Source organism: Epinephelus fuscoguttatus, unplaced genomic scaffold (assembly GCF_011397635.1).
Source record: "Epinephelus fuscoguttatus unplaced genomic scaffold, E.fuscoguttatus.final_Chr_v1 AP022699.1".
In the NCBI taxonomy this organism is placed as follows: domain Eukaryota; kingdom Metazoa; phylum Chordata; class Actinopteri; order Perciformes; family Serranidae; genus Epinephelus; species Epinephelus fuscoguttatus.
In genome coordinates, this window is record NW_026057521.1 from 46,721 (window position 1) to 64,159 (window position 17,439).

General features: G+C 39.5%; 1 protein-coding gene across 4 annotated transcripts in view; it reads right to left on the bottom strand.

Annotated features, from left to right (window-relative positions):
* Positions 1–17,439, bottom strand: part of LOC125885355 (battenin-like) — a 72,385-nt gene that overhangs the window by 29,987 nt on the left and 24,959 nt on the right. For 3 of the 4 annotated variants that reach the window (XR_007448859.1, XM_049570844.1, XM_049570845.1), the window contains 11 exons: positions 16,943–17,039; positions 16,728–16,805; positions 15,405–15,484; positions 14,739–14,824; positions 10,680–10,752; positions 8,399–8,542; positions 7,764–7,903; positions 4,810–4,862; positions 4,663–4,731; positions 4,419–4,474; positions 4,225–4,318 (listed from right to left, as the gene is read on the bottom strand). Coding sequence is in view for 3 of the 4 variants with exons in the window: in XM_049570844.1 (XP_049426801.1) it covers positions 4,225–4,318; positions 4,419–4,474; positions 4,663–4,731; positions 4,810–4,862; positions 7,764–7,903; positions 8,399–8,542; positions 10,680–10,752; positions 14,739–14,824; positions 15,405–15,484; positions 16,728–16,805; positions 16,943–17,039 (970 nt within the window). In the remaining variant the exon portion in view is untranslated. The remainder of the gene's footprint in view (positions 1–4,224; positions 4,319–4,418; positions 4,475–4,662; positions 4,732–4,809; positions 4,863–7,763; positions 7,904–8,398; positions 8,543–10,679; positions 10,753–14,738; positions 14,825–15,404; positions 15,485–16,727; positions 16,806–16,942; positions 17,040–17,439) is intronic. The other variant, XM_049570846.1, reaches the window with a different exon arrangement.

Genomic DNA, 17,439 nt, shown 5'->3' on the forward strand with positions numbered 1-17,439 from the left:
CCAAAGCCTCCTCTGCCTTGTTGGACGTGGCCCACTACGTCACGATGGAGGAGAGCAGATTTGGCCTGTTGCACAGCCGTGGCTGGAGTCCACTTCTTCCCTGTTGCTAGGGTAGGAGCGGCGCCTCTCACTACTGGGTGCCGGGAGTCGGTGAGGGACATGTCTAGCCTCACCTTGGCACACTTGAACTCTTCAACCAGGCTAGAGATTGGTAGTGAAAGAGCTCCGTCGCTGTAGAGTCCGACACTGCTGAGGCATTTGGGGAGTCCGAGCCACTTTCACACATGTGAGTTCACCAGCCTTTCCAGTCGGTTGGCATGGGTTATTGAGACCTCGTACATGGTCAACGGCCACAGGAGTCTGGGTAGCAGTCCAAACTGGAAGCACCAGACTTTCAATTTCCCTGGTAGTGCAGTGTTGTTGATCTGCCTGATGCCGTTAGCCGTGTCCTGCCGGAGTTGTTCAAGTTGCTGAAGTCTGCATTATACCATCGTCTGAGACTCTTAATGGGCTTCTCTAGGACTGTTGGTATTGGTTCATCGCTAATGTGGAACCGCACGCCTGTTAGTTGGCCTTTAACAATGGAGATGCTGCGAGATTTGCTTGGCTTGAACTCCATTCGTGCCCACTGAATGTTTTCTTGGAGTTTCTGCAGCAAGCGTCTAGTACATGGTTTTGTTGTTGTAATGATGGTCATGTCGTCCATGTAGGCTCTAATTGGCGGTAGACTCAGGCCACTCTTGGTCCTTTCACCTCCCACAACCCAGCGAGATGCCCGTATGATCAGCTCCATTGCCATGATGAATGCCAGAGGGGAAATCGTGCAGCCTGCCATGATGCCGATTTCCAGATGCTGCCAGCTGGTGGTGTTGTTCTCAGCTGTTACACAGAACTGGAGATCCCGAAAGTAGCTCTTGACCAATCCTGTGATGTGGTTTGGTACACCGAAGTAGCTGAAGGCCATCCATAAGAACTTGTGAGGGACCGAGCCGAAAGCATTGGCGAAGTCTAAGAAAACTACATGCAGGTCTCTCCGTTCCTTTTTGGCAGTTTGTATCTGGTGCCAAATAATATTGGCATGCTCCAGACATTCGGAGAAGCCGTGGATCCCGGCCTTCTGCACCGATGTATCCACAAAGTTGTTGCTTTGCAGGAATGTAGAGAGCCTTTGTGCCAGGACACTAAAGAAGATCTTTCCCTCTACATTCAGCAGGCACTATCACTCCCTTCTGCCATGCTTCCTTCATCAGCTTCCAGAGGTGCCACAGAAGTGAATGAATAGTCAACCTCTGCTGCATCAAGAACTCCGAAATCCTTCAGGCATTACCGTTAATTTTGGTTGTTGTCATTAATTTAATTATTAATCAAACTCCAAATTAATAGTTTAACCTATTTTATGAGACTGATATCTTTAACTGGCCATCATTTTTCCCTTTACAGGAATGGTGCCCCGAGGTGATTTAATGTTAATTAAGTCACATTATTTAACACAATTATTAATTATTAATAATAATTATTAATTATTTCTGATAGCCAATTAAATCTCAAGATATTTGGTGCCTCCCTGTGAAGCCCGAATTTATGTTCCCAACATTTTCGGTGCCGCCATGTGAGGTAAATATATGTTGGCCCCAACAATTACTTACTGGCTTCTATGACTTCATTTTCTCAAATTCACTCTGCTGTTTTTTGCCCTGTTTATCTGACCATAGTGCTATCACCTCACTGCTTACACTAGCAGACACTACTACTAGGGGCAAAAGATGGCACTTTAACACAATGTTACTTAAAAACAATGATTATTGTAGACACTTCAGAAACACTTTAAGTTTTTATTTCAGAGAGTTCCAATTCAGTCAAAGATCCTTGGGTTCTGTGCAGTGCAATTAAAAGTTTTATAAGCGATACAACAATTTCCTTTGCTTCACACCTTAATCGAACAAAACTGGGCAAAATTAACACACTTGAACATGTTTTGCAAAGGCTGGAACATGACCAACAAAGAGATGGTTTTACTGAAGAACATAAAGGGAAAATTGATTCAGTCAGACTGAACCTTAACAAGTTACTAAAAATTAGAGCAGAACTCCAAATTCACAGGGTCAGGAGGAATTATTATTTCTATGGATCCAGACCAAGTCGTCTCCTTTCTTTGAGTTTACAGAAATGTTAAAAGTATGTAAATATTATGGCCATTGGCTCAGAGCAGCAGTTAACTTACTTCTCTTAAAAAATAAATGCAGAGTTCTCTTCATCTTACTCTGAACTTTATATATCTGAAATAACATTAGATAAAGATTAATGTAAATCCTTTCTGAAAGATCTCAATCTCTCATCTCTTACTCAAGAGGATAATGAGCATCTTGGTGAACCAATCACTCTGACTGAATTAAAGAATGCTATAGCACGGATGAAAAAAAGGCAAATCTCCAGGATGGGACAAGATCCCCCCAGAATTTTATCTTGCCTTTTGGGATGAGCTTGGACAGTACCTTTTAGCTATGATCCATAGAGCCATCGATGTAGGTGCCTTTTTAATGACATGAATACCGCTTTAATTGCTGTACTGCCCAAACCTAACAAAGACGCAACTAAATGTAGTAATTACAGGCCATAATCCATCCTTAAATAATTAATAATCTATGAAAAACTCATTAATTGATAATTAATTAAATTCTTTGCACAGATCTTTGCCTCCCGCTTACAACCCCATATAACAAAATTAATTTATTACGATCAGACAGGTTTCATGAAATCACAGCTCGCTTCTGATAATGTTCGCCGACTACTCCACATAATTCATAATGCTGAAGATATTGCTTGATTGATTGATTGTTGAGCCTTCATGCTGAAAAAGCCTTTGAGAGGCTAGAATGGGAATACTTAAGGGAGACCCTGCAACATTCTCAATTGGGTCCCAATTTCATTAAATCAATACAATTATTATATAGTAACCCAACTGCAATGATAAACACTAATGGCATTATATCAACCAAAATTGCCTTATCACAGTCCTGAAGACAAGGTTGCCCTTTAAGCCCTTTCTTATTTGCTGTCACTGGAGCCCTGCGCTCAGAAAATTTGGCAACACCCATCTATCACCCCCATCACTTTCAATAACACCACTCATTCCATATTGCTGTATGCTGACAACATACTCTTATATTTTGATAGGGGACCCACGTAAGTACCTCATATTTGAGATACTTTTGGGGAATTTAGTTCTCTATCTGGGTATAAAATCAATTGGACAAAATCAGCACTTTTCCCATTAAATTCAAAATTGAATCCCAGTGCATTACCCCAGCATATCCCTATTGTCAATCAATTTAAGTACTTGGGGATACATATTTTCCCTTCATTGGCTAGTACTGTTTATAAAAACTTTAAAGAAATCTATAACAAAACTGAATCATGGAGCACTGAAGGAGTTCACACATTTGCAGATGTTCATGATGAGAACGGGCTCCACAATTTTAACAATTTAAGACTAATTGTCCACCCATAACAACCCATTCCTTGCACTCCATTTTGGTCAACAGAGGATAAAAAAGAGGTGTCGTCACCCAACTATATTCACTCTTCCTGAGTGCTTCCTATAAAGCTCTTTCCATTACACAAGTATGGACTGAGCACCTGAAACACTACACTGGAGAGGTTTTGATTGACTGGGAGAGGATATGGTCCTCAATTGTCATTGCCTCCAAAAACCTAGATCACCAACATATTCACTTCAGTTTTATTCATAGGACTTACCTCACACCAAGAAAGGCTTATCTCATGGAATGGTTATCATCCCCAGACTGCACTTTGTGCACAGAAGGACTCACAGGTTCCTACATGCATATGTACTGGGAATGCACCACAGGTCTATTGTTCTCTTTTGTTGTTTGTTTTTATTTTATTTCATGTACATGTTGTACTGCTTTTTGTTATCATGAAGCAAAATACAATAAAAAGTTGATCCAAAAAAAAAAAAAAAAGAGCAAGTTAGCTGTTCGGAGGCATGCCATGCAGACTGCCATCTACTGTATGTCACACACTGACTATAGGCAAGTACCCCATACAGCTCCACTTAAAAAGATCCAAACTAACTGTTGTGGCATGGGTTGCAGAGCTGGTGATGATGATAGGTATATGTGTGGTTCCATAGAAACAAAATAAAAAAGACATACAAAATGGTGTTTCATCCAAAACAACCATTTTCTGCCGACTATATCTCACCTGCAGCAAAGAGAGAGCCCACAGTTTCCTGATCTTTACACAGCACAGGGAGGATCGAGACACCAACACACCAACTTGGTACAGTGTCTGGTACCTGAGCACACACAAACTAATTACTAAATTGAAGCCTAAATTCTCAGATAATTTAAATAAAGTGATTCCTTCAGAATTATACTCTAATGAGTTTAACTGACCAGCGATACTGCTCTGCATGGGACAGGAAAACTTCGGGGAAATACAGTAGTTCCATCTGAATAAGAAAATGTCTACATTATTTTGGGCTCAGTATTATGACAAAACTTGTTATACTTTTAAATATCTAAATATTTTTTCAATAAATTACATCTCATTACAACTACACAGCCACAACGGACCTGGGTTTGGCTTAACACCATGCAGTAACATAAGTGTGATGCCAGAGGGCACCAGAGTACTTACCAAGCCCTGGTTGATGAAGTACTCGGCAAAGTATACCAATCCCAGAGGAAACACAAACTTCAGCAAGCCCTGCTCACAGGAATCAAGTACAGTTAAGTGCAACCACACAAATACCCAAATTTAAAGCGAAGACAAGAGTGCACTTACTTTGATGACATGAAGTTTCTCTGTTAAGTTGAGTGTGCTGGTGGTCCTGTCCTCTGTTAAATTGAGGGGAGGAGAACAAGGCTTGTGTAGTTATTCAGTAACATACAGCACTACTTTCAGTTCATTCAAATAAACAGTGTAGTGCAGTGCCTGTGTATCAAATGACAAATGGGGGGCAGTGCCTCATTTGCACAGAATATGACACTCATTGACCTCAAGGTGATGCTGTAGCAATCATGTTTACATTTTTTGCAATTATCTCAAAAAGGCTTGGTTAAGAGGCAAAAATCTTTCATGGTTTCATTCTTTCAATTCATCTGCATCTTATTTTGAGAACTCATCAGAAACTGTTGGGCTAATCATCCCGAAGCTTTGCCCCAATCATCTATGGACATCAATGATCTAAAGCAGTGGTTCACACCCCAAAAGTGGGTCACGGATCCATTCTAAATGGACCACAAGTGACTCACAAACATGTAAAGTTTGTAAAAAAACACACTTTATTTTGAAGCACAGTTTTTCTTTTTTTTTTTAAATTGTGTAGAGTAAGTGAAAACAGGTGTAGATATATATAAACAGTTAAGAAAGAAGATTACATAAGAGAGAAAGAGTCATAAGATAAAAATAAAGAGCAACTAAATACATCAGAACAAAATAAAACAATATAAAACAAACAAGGAGTAGAGCACAGGCTGAAAGTGATGGGGGTACAGGCGAAAACAAGTATACTGCAAAGTGTGTTCGTGTGTGTGCGTGTGTCTCCGTGTGTGTGCATGTGCATCGGGGCCTAACTCCGCCATGCGCGATACAGAGAGCAGAGGAGAACTGTAAAGGCGCGACCATGCAGAGACAGAAATGACATGCCATCGTGTAAACAATATAAGTCATCACGTTATAAGGTGAAACGTTTCACCGTATAATATGATAAATAGCATAATGTTATGTTATTATATGAAGTGTCTGTTGGGCAAAATAATATAACTTTAGTTTATGAAGAGATAAGACAGAGCCCTCTCCTCTTATATGCTTTACTCACAAGTGTGTGAATTGACCTGGTTATGAAGCGTCCCTAGCGCCAAATAATATATAATATAATAAAGAGCTAAGACGAAAAAAATAAAATAAATCAGCAGCGTGGTGCACCGCTGCTAGTTGCATATAGGGGAAATACTCAAAGAGATGGTGGTTTCACTGAGCAAATGCCTATTTTCAGCACATTTTATGCTGTTGCATTCAAAGCAATATCAGCCTAATAATTCCAGAATGATTAATTCTCCCCAAGTAGAGCTACTGAAGTCCTCTGGTGGAAAATAATGCACCCTTAAAAAAATATATAAATTGCAATATATATGGGGGCTAAAAAAAACGCAATGTCACTTTATCCCAATATTGTGCATCCTTATTAACTACACACCCATTTGTCTTGTATATCTAACATATGGAAGAGGAAAATTAAATAAAATAAATAAATTACAAAAAATTAAATAGGGGGGAAAAAAGAAGAAAATAAATAAGTGACAGTGAATTTCTGGCACAGAGCTTTTATTTTGAAGTGCCATTTCTTGCTGTAGATTGAGTGACTAATGGACAGCTACTTGAAAGAAACAGCAAACTAGCTCAATGACATGGCCAAAAGCACGTATGATGCTAAATATATAAAATTGCATGGACCTAATGACTGGACCCCGTGGCTGGACCAGTTGGGAACCACTGATCTAAAGAGATCGCCTCACTGCAACCTATACTTAATTCAGAAGTCCGTCACTCTGTGCTAAATCAATTAACATTGATATCTCCACAAGTCTTCATTCAAATGCAGCCAAAACTGACACAGACATTTACTGGATACTAGATATCTGAAACAGACTACTTAAATAGTGTTCAGACCGGTTTAATGGTGAGTCCACAGTGATATTCAATATCTTATTGGAACTTGTGATGTGTGCACATTTTTTATTTCATCACATTTTTAACCAAATGTCACCAAAATATTTGGCAATACACCCAGTACCAGCAGAATGATGTGAGATTTTGGGCCGGACAGCATCCCTGGCCTTGTCCTGGAGGCCTGCGCCAATCAAGACTGTCCCCACCGGCTTTGAACAATATACCAAACCTGGCACCCTTGCTGTGCTAAAAAGGCTTCAGGAAGCTGGACACAGTCACTGTACCCAGCTGTTGTTCATCAATAAATAAAAAGTGTGCATCCACCATGCATCCCCCCTAAAACTATGATTGCCAATGTCAAGGAATAGTCCAAACCCTTGTTTGTCGTCTGACTTAGTGGCCAAGCTAAGCACGTGGAATGGAAGCAGGGGAAAACTGCTAGCCTTGCTATATCAAAAACAGAAAAAAAAATCACCTTTTAACAACCTCGAAGCTATCTTACTGACAAGCTGAGCAAAACATGTAAATATCAGTTTGTAGCTATCAGTTTTCTTTGCTACATAGAGTGGATAACATCTTACATATATCAGCTTCCCCACACAGATCCACCCACACACCAATTGCTTTATCACTTCCAATGCAGACATCCGTAAATGAATGACACACAACATCCTCCACCTAATCCAAGATAAAAAAGACTGGGGCCATGAGGTTATCTGACTTACATTTCACCACGTTTTCACAAATGTAATGACTCATTTAGAATGAAACTAAAACTCTGTTTTATCACCTTAAAAGCAAAATTCAGATCTTTTTTCCTCACAAAACTGACACATGCCTTCATCTGATTAGATCACAGCAATATACTGCTACTAGGCCTTTCAAATGAATGTATAGCACAAGGACAGCTGATGTTAGAACTCACCCCTCACCAAGCAACAAAACAATATATTCATGCATTTCTAAAAGTCCTGCTTTCACTGGATGGGTTTTATGTCAAATTATTTTTTATCATACTAATTTCTTATGTTTTGTTTTTGTTTATAGTGTGGGTTTGTGATGTGTACCTGGGGTTGATTTCTCCTGCTCCTCTTCTTCTGATCCATCCATCAGCTGCTGTCTCTCCTCTGAGCCCACAGCTGTATATTCTGTATCCCTGCTTTTCCACTGAGGTAATGAACGTGGAAGAACCAGCAGGAAAAAATAGCTGGTGGTGGTGTTTGGACAAGCAAAACTTTAGAGAAGAATCATGTCATTTGAACTTTGAGTATAAAATAAGAGAAGGATGAACAGAGAAAAAAAGCTAAGACACAAATGCAAGGACTAAAAGCAGGTCAGGTTAACTTGACTGTGTAATCCAAAATTATTGTCAACAAAGTAATATAATAAACAATAACAGATTCAAAGACAGTAGCCACTCTTTGGACTTTTTAAATCCTGTTTCTGTTTTCTGTTTCTTTCTGTTCTGTAAAAGAAATGTGAAAAAGTGCAATAAGCATTAACTTTAAGTGTACAGTGTGAGATGTGTGACATGCATACACAACAATCTGTCCATACTTGGTCTGCACACAAAGGGACCGGTCAAAATTACCAAACGTAGATATAATCAGACCATATTTGTTATTGTCTGTTGCAAGTGTCAAATCCTTATCAGTTGTCGATTGACATAACTTTTTTCTTATCTTTTCTCTTTGTCACTTACCAAATCAACATTGCAAATGGGACCACCAGCATGATGAGAAGCGTTTCCTGGGGAGACAGGCCAACTTGGGTGAGGCCTGAGTATAGGAGGGCTCCAGCAACACCAGCACCACCAGTACCTGAGCCCCAACCTGCCAGTACATCCCTGAGTCAACAAAACACTGATTACAATCCAAACTAAATATCTTTATAAGACACACTGCGGTGTATTCAATTGCAGTTACATTATAAAACACAATAATATATATGCATACACATGATTTGTTACACCATCAGCAGCTACCAGACTTTATTACTGACAATCTTCCAGTTTTCAACTGGTTCATGACATGAAATGAGGTATTCAAATCATCTTTCAGAAACTTGAAGCTTGTGTGTGTGTGTGTGCGCGTGCATGTGTATGTGTATGATCACATTGTTGTCACATGGCATTGTGGTTGCAAAGAGGAAGTACATCTTCCCTTAAGTTTTATCTAGTGCCGAGTATGCTCTTCTTGACCTTAGCCCTGACTTTCCATTTGCCATTTGCCAAACCCCAGATTTAGAGCAATTTCAAAATTCCAGATTTGTGTAAACTCAAATTTTCAGACTTTTTATAGGATTTTTTAGACTATCATTGACATCCAACTGTTAACATTTTTGTTACATTCTGACTATGTCTACTATTATCTTACTTACTAATCTTACTAAATTATTGCCAGAAGATTTTAGGTAGGTACAGAAGCTCAAACAAAACATCAAAATTTTATTTTTGACTCTTGTGATGAGAATTCTATGATAAGAAAACAGTGCTTTTGTACTTGCATATGGCTTAGACAACAAAATGATAACAATAATGATCTTGATATAATTTTCTTCCCTAGAGATAAAATAATTACTTTAGTATGAATGTTTTTTACCCCCAGATAACACTGCAACGCTGCTCCACAATTGAATTTGCCACACAACGTTCACTACAGTAGCTGTGCAGGTGACATCTAATGCTAATGGTAAGTTAGCATGATAACGGGACAAACTAACCAACTATTTCATTACAATGAAATGACATAATGTAACTAGAAGTAACATGCATCAAACTTTCATACATTTCCTCAGTCACATCAGAGAGATTTTGTCGGCAATAAATGGCCCCATGTTAATTACCAACTTTTTTTTGTTATTGTTTTCATTGAGAAACAGCAGAAATTACATACTGTGGGTGTAAAACTTGTACAGAAAACACTGACCACAGTTGCGATTTTTGTTTTGTGTATTTACTGTTTACATTGTCAGCTAAAACACTTATAAAATGTTTTATACCATCTGCACAAAGTTTGACATGCTGTAAACCAGACATAAGATTTCGTTGTCTGTTTATTGTTTTATTTATTGACATTATTTTGATTCTACCTTAGAACTGTTCTGCCGTTTGACAAATGTTGTAATGTTCTGACAATAAAGCCCATTTTCCACTGCACAAAAAAACAGCTAACACCCACTAACATCTGGCTTTTAATGTAATGGGAAAGGTTACAATCAGCATTCACACCCAGGTCAAATGAATCTGCCGTAGCCACTGGTATTTTTTGGCTCCAGCATAGATGGAAACACAACATCCATGAGAACGCACTAATTTCAGCCCCTAAACTGGCAAGATACGACGACACGCCGCAACAAGATACCGTCCGTCTCCGCACAAACAGCTATAACATTGATTCAATTTAGTGTGCACTGAATTTAAAAAAGAAAGTGAATAAGTAAGAAATATGGTGGAAAAGGGGTATTTATAATAGTTTAAACCACAATAAACCATATGGTTTCTTCAACTTCCAGTCAGGGGAAAAAAATCAGCCTTTAAACTTAAAAGAATTAATGATTTGACTTTTTTGGTATGATTATTATCAATATTGACTAATATGAAAATATTTATTGTGCTAACATTTTTTTTATCCACATCCTTTTCTATGTCACTTCTCGCAAGTGTAGTCATCACAAGAAGTGGTTTGGAGCCAGACATACTCATCAGGGATTCCTTCTGGTCAAAGGTCTTGTCTGACGCCTTGTCACCGGTCAGTCATGTTATATGAAAATCACAACTTCAAGACTCCCAATCACAAGATGGCAAGTTGTGCAGTTTGACCAGTGAAGCGCTTTGACAGCTGACATAATAATATGCAGTAATGTATAAAGCTGTTTGCTATCAACAGACTATACCTTACACTTCAGGGACAGTCATTTGCTGGCATTGTATCTGTACTTGCATTAACTAGAGATAGTCATGTGAGGATGGTATGGGTGTTTACCTGCTGAAGTAGACAGTGAGAGAAAGGAAGGACAGTTCTCCCAAACCAGAGCTGATACTAGCATAGATCACTCCTAGAAACACAGTGATAGAGAGGGAGGGACAGAGATGCCTTAAACATGCTGATGAATACCAGAAAAGTAATAAACACAGGGGGGTTATATCTTAGTACTGCCAGCCATGTTTTTTAAATAGCTATATAACAGCCTAAATTTAAAGAGCAATGAAATATTTCAAAATAAATAACTTGAAATAAGCTAATTAAAGAAGTAGTCTATTGGACAGAGTGACTAATAACAGTTTAAGTGACAGAGCATAGGAGGGAAAAGACTCTGCACCAAACATCACCCCATGTATCAGTTGTCGCACAGCCGCCTGTTAGCAGTCGTCTGGTTGTTTACACCACAGCTTATTTTTAAACAAAATGTAATAAAACCTGTGTAATAAAACCTGTGAATACACATACTCTTCCAGAAGAGTATTTTTCTGTGCTGGTCAGTGAGAGATTCTGCTCCTCTGCTCTGTTCTAAACACATATAGAGCTCTGTTATTGTCTGTTTGTGCGTGTGCGTGTGTGTATGTGTGCACACGTGTGTGAGCTGGTCTCGCTCTCTGTTTAGACACAACTGGCAAATATATTCCACATATTTGCCAGTTGTGTCTAAACAGAGAGGGGTGTATAATCATAACCAGATCATTGTTTCTTCTCAATATATTCTTTATATCCTTCATAAAAGATAATCACTGTGTTTTCATGACAGATAATGTTGTAACTTGCGAAAAGAAACAGACCAGACACCAGAGCTATCGCTTTAGATCAGAGAGCTTCAGATGACACCTGAGCTCAGGGCCGGCTTGGTGAGCCACAAAGCCCACTATCCACCGTCGAACTCACGGTGGTGGAGCGAAGCCTAGGGGTTGCTTGGGTTCGGCCCACTTGACATGCTGCTGTGTTGTGCTATGGCCTATTCATGGGCTGGAATTTGTTATTTACGTGACAACGCCTGAATACAACACAGGCCCTGCTCCAATTAAGTGTGTGTACACTGCCATGCTGCCTTCTTTTGATGGTCATTTACACACTGTCCATAATAATAACTATAGCACTATTCGGACGGGATTAGTTTTACATGGGCACGTGGGGTAATGTCACTTTACTACAGGACGTCAGTAATATTAATGGCCGATTCGCACGGGATAAGAAATATCAGTAAAACTACCACAAGTGGGAGGGGTAAATCCATTCACGAACCGCCGTCCCCTCCTGCCGTCATGTGCGTATGATATGACTGTCAAAAGCACCATGAAATTGAGTTCGAATAATATTAGAATTTATTATTAGTCGTAGTAGTATTAGTATTAGTATTAGGCTATTATTATTATTTTTTTTTTTTTTTTTTTTTTTTTTACAAAAAAAACCCCCACAAAAAATAACATGCTTATTGCTGACGCAATATGAACGTGACACTTGGATGAAAACACCCGTTCTGACCTCACTGAAATGCCAGGTATGATCAACTTCTGCCTCGCTATCTGAGCAATGTTTGGATACTTCAGTGCATAGTTTTCCACCACAAGAGTGGAGTGGTGTCTCATTCTGGTAACGGTTCATCTCTTCTTCAAAAAGGGTAGGCTGGGAGGCAGCAGGTGCAACACTCTCCCGGTATGTCTCCCCGAACAGGTCACACATCGCGGACAGCGCAGTGGGTGGTGTTGGCACAGCAGGCTCCTCCGTCGGCGCCTCTCCTCTCGCTGCGTCCCGAACGGGATTCGCCGTGATATACAACATTAGTGATAGTATTAATTAATTATTAATGACATTCGAATTATCAAATTTAGGTTCGAACTTATAAAAAATCATATATATTCAAATATATTTCTAACTTCGATTTTTTTTTTTTTTTTGACAGCCCTAACACACATAGGCTATTTACTGCTGGTCTATTCACACAGGATTAGTATTACCTGAGGTAATTGTCCTGGACCCTTTTACAGAAGGTAAAAGTCGCGGTAATCTTTACTGACATCGTGCAGTAATGTTTACTGACATGGCACATTCGGACTAAAATCTCTGGTAATTATTACTTTACCCCATGTACCTATGTAAAACTAATCCTGTCCGAATAGGGCTTAAGTCAGATAACAAACTGCATCAGGCTCGGGTTGGGTTCGCCCATGTAATATAATGGTAGGGAAAACACTGCTATCTCTTGTCTGTTCTACCAGGAGACCCCCAGTGTGTTGGAGATCTTCCTGGAGAACGTGATCCCTGATGCTGTCACCTAACTACAACAAGCACGCTAAGAGGAAGACTGTGACCACTGTGGATGTGTGATGGTAATTAATATCCGGAAATCTGCATAATACAAGTCAGTGATTGCCCGATGGGGCGCCTCCCTAATATAATGGTAGGGGACTTGTGGTATTTGTGATACCAGCAAAAACTTGGCATGTGCCAGCTAAACTCTGAATAGCTGAAACATTTATATGGCATTAGTAGATCTCATCATGTTATGTCCTCTTGCCATTTAATACAAAACTACTCAGCAGTGCCTCATTTGTTTTTAATCATTTCCTGAAAATGATGCCAGTTGACTTACTGGTGAACTGTACTAAACTGCCTGAAATGCTTAGGCAAAGTACAATTTTACACTTTAGTTAAAGATAAAATTGCGCTCTACTCTATTATTTCAATATATGCCATCAATACAGTTAAAAGTTTATCTTAAAGGCTTCAACACTATAACCGGACCTTTTAACTAAAAAATCCAAACCATGAAGCCATCTATGAAAATCAGAACCATTTCCCAAAACTATAAATACTAATCACTTCTCTTTTTCTGCAAAACATACAAAAGTGGCCAAATAAATCATTCATTGCAGTGTGTTCATTCAGCAAACACATACTTTTAATATGATTAACTCAAGTCATCACAACCTCAACTCAAACAGCATACTTTTCTCCAGGTGCAAACACTAAGCCTTGAAATTGTTAACATGCCACTCAGAACTGCACAGGTCAATAAAAAGGGCCTTGATGCATGTCCATGTGCTTATGATATGATGATGTTGAGACAACATGGCCTGACCCAGACCCGAGACCAGATTGTTTGAGCACTGATGCTGATGCTGAGGAATACATTTGCTGTATTTGGAATTAAAGCTTCTCTTTATTGTTACATGTTTCGTAAGTGTGACACTGCAAAGGTCAGCAGCATACAGTAGTACACCCTACTTCATTGTAAGAGCTATACAGATTATTATCATCATATCACTATCATCAACTGCTCAGCAGGCTCTGGTGCTTCTCTTATTCACTTCTACCTAGATAATCACAGAATTAGTGGAGCACTTTCCTTTCTATTGAGCAGTGGATTGAGATTTCAGACACTTTATCTATCATCTTCCTTTTGCATCATCACTGACAGTTGAAATGTCACACAGCTGTTATTTTTGTATACATAGAGAGTCGGAGCAACAGGGTTGTAAAAAGGGGCCAAGGGGGTCATTTTTGACCCAAAACCTTCTTGAGGGTAATGTGGCTCTGTTGTAGCAGGGGCCTGGGCTCACAGGGTCATATCAGGGGTAGCCCTGCAGGACCCCATGAGTAATGTGATACATTTCTGCTGGCTGCATCATTATGAGATAGAGAAAAGTTGTGATGTTATCCTTTAAGCTGTACTGGACTCTGACCTCTGTTGTGCTGAGAAGGAGAACAAGGACCTTCATATTAAACATATAATATCATTCATTTGCCTCCTTCTCTTAAACTCCTCTCCTACAGAATTTACATACATTTACAAACTTGAACTTCAGTATCAGTTCACTGATACACAGTGTTGGCATGGTGACAAATATTTGGTGTAGCACGTCATGATAAGACTAAAATGGTATCATATTTCTGTGTAAAAACCACAGCTGCACCCATTCCGATAAGATAACAGGAAATATATCAAGCTTTATCTAATGCATGATCAGGATTCTTGATAGTTTCACCACCAATAATGATAAGAGCTATAACTAAAATTAATAAGAGCTCTGTAAAAAACAGCAGCTTTACCTAGAATGCTCATCCACACAGCTGAGGAGAAGGACACAAAGAGGAAACTTGTTGCTGCCATGATGGCACAGATCAATACTCGGATACTAGAAAAAAAGAATTAGGCAGTAAAGGCACAATATTCATGAAGAACGTCCAATGACAGACTGCACTGTAAACAAGTCACAACAAGACAACCAGTCTGTGTTTACTGTCAATAAAAATTCAATAAAATCTGGCCAGTGAATGAAATAATACCCATAACACGGATTGCACTGGCTATACTATAATGGTTACCATCAATGAAACTGAACAACTGCACATTTTTCAAAATAACAGACCACTAGAGGAGGGAAGCATTGTGGAGACACAGAAACATGTTACCAGTACCAAGCGAAGTGTTGCGTTTCATTGACTGTTAGTAGAAGTGACTGGAAAGAACTAGTGAATGGAATGTATATGATGGTAAATGTATCAAGACAACAGGTAAACATAAAACAAGTGTTGAGCTTGCATTAACCAGAGAGCAGGGGACATGAAGCCCTGGCACTGGACACTATTTGAAAAATTTGCTGTAACAAAAAGTCAAATGAGGCACCAAAGTAAGCACCACATTCACATGTGGTTAAAAATGTTTCTGCATAAAGCACAACATGATGGGATGTCTGGTGCTAATGATTATCTTACCTATAAGGCAGTTTGTGGATCACAAAGGGAGCAGACAACTTGATGACAAGTGTTGGGAGGATGTCAGCTAACAGCACTGCCTGGTGAGAAAAGCATGAGAGTCCTCTTTAAAATCATTAGTGTTGATATGCCGAACATACTGAGGGAAATTATGTTAGAAGATTTCCGTGGAATATATTTTCTGATTGTGCAAAGCAGTGGCTTCCAATGCTATTGTGGTGGCAATATATAAAGAACATAAAACATGTCATTATTGCTAAATGACGACTGAGGATATCCTGTGAAAATACACACAACTAGGGCTGGGCGATATCGCAAAAAATATTATACGATCATTTTCCCCGTATTGACCAATATCAATATTTATCACGACATATAATTTTATAATGCTGTAATTTTGAAAAGTATCCTCATAATATAAGACACCTGAAGAAACCAAATGATTTTCCAGCTTTCCATGGCACTCGTCCTAAAGCTGGGGCAGAGCAGTTTGAGAAAAATATTTCCTGACTGGGATCTCGTACCTGCAGTCTCGCACTTTAAATAATTTCTTGAACCTGTCTTTATCCACGGTTGTCATGGGCATCATGTCCTTTTCGTTTGCTTCTCATACCAGGCTGCCTACAGCAGCAGAAGTGCTAGGCCATTTGGCAGCACTTGTTGGTGGACTTACTGAGTTGTGGGCCGGATTTTCATGCTCTTGGTGCAGTCGCTGGGATGCCCCTTTTTCAGGTGAGGGGAAAGATTTGTTGTGTTTCCCGTCCTGGTTGGCATCAACCGACGACATATTTTGCAGACCATCTTCATCCGTGTGTCGTCACCTTTCAAGTAGTCAAGCCGCTTCAAATTACTGATGTTGTGTTTTTATCCACAATTTTGTCCGTTTTTTTAATGGTAATGCAAGCACTTCCGCAGCGTAACCACCGCTTTGCTCCCCACTTCCACTCATTTTCCTCTCTTTTCGTTATGTCCATGCTACTTTCAATTCCTCCTCACCGCGGCACATTCACTTCAGCACAAACTTTGCAGTAAAAAATGGCTGCATACAATGACACGCATCCCCAACACTGAAGACTGACTGACAGCTGTCTGTTACATTCTGCTGCATGACACGCTGTTTGGATTCATCTAGGTCTATCCATAGAGTAAAAATGACGATAGTTTATCATCGTCATCTACATACATTTTATTGCAATACCGTTTCGAGATCGTTTTATGGCCCACCCCTACACACAACAGTGAGACTTGTGAGAAACTAACAATTCCCTGTCAATATCAGACTGGTTAAGGTTATTCCCTGTTGCATGATAAGAAACTATTTACCGCAGTGGAGACAGGACTGCAGTCATAGCGACTACTGTTGCTGCTGTTCCGGAAATCCACGGCTGATGAGGCTGAAGTCTACATATAAAAAAGAAAAGGGTAAGAGTGAATAATTTGCTTTCTTTATGTGTATACAGACTTTAAAGCTTCAAGCCATTAGCAATAACAAAGGTCACTGTAATACTAAATATTTAAATAAAAATTTGCCTTCTTACAGGTGCTGTGGAGTTTTCTGACTCTTGTTTTTTGAGGATGTCATGGGCAGCGCTCAGCATAATCACATATGCAAAGTTGTTGCACAATCCAAGGAGCCTGAGGTCATCCGAAGAGGAGGTAGAAAATAAAAGGTAAGCAGATTCAGATTCAATAACTGACAACTAAGCCACAAGCTGTTTCTCTCTGGGGATAGCCCCTTCCTTACATGCTACCCCCTACTTCCAGCTCCCTCAACTACACACCTGTAAAGTTTCATGACTGCATCTTGCATGGTTGAATTGCTATCAGACAGGCAGTCATATACAGTCAGGGCCATAATTATTTGGACAATGATACAGTTGTCATCATTTTGGCTCTGTACACCACCACAATGGGTTTTAAATGAAACAATGAATACCTGCTGAAAGTGCAGACTCTCAGCATTCATTTAAGGCTTTTTTCAAAAATGTAGTATGAACCGTGTAGGAATTACAACCATTTCTTCACACAGTCCCCC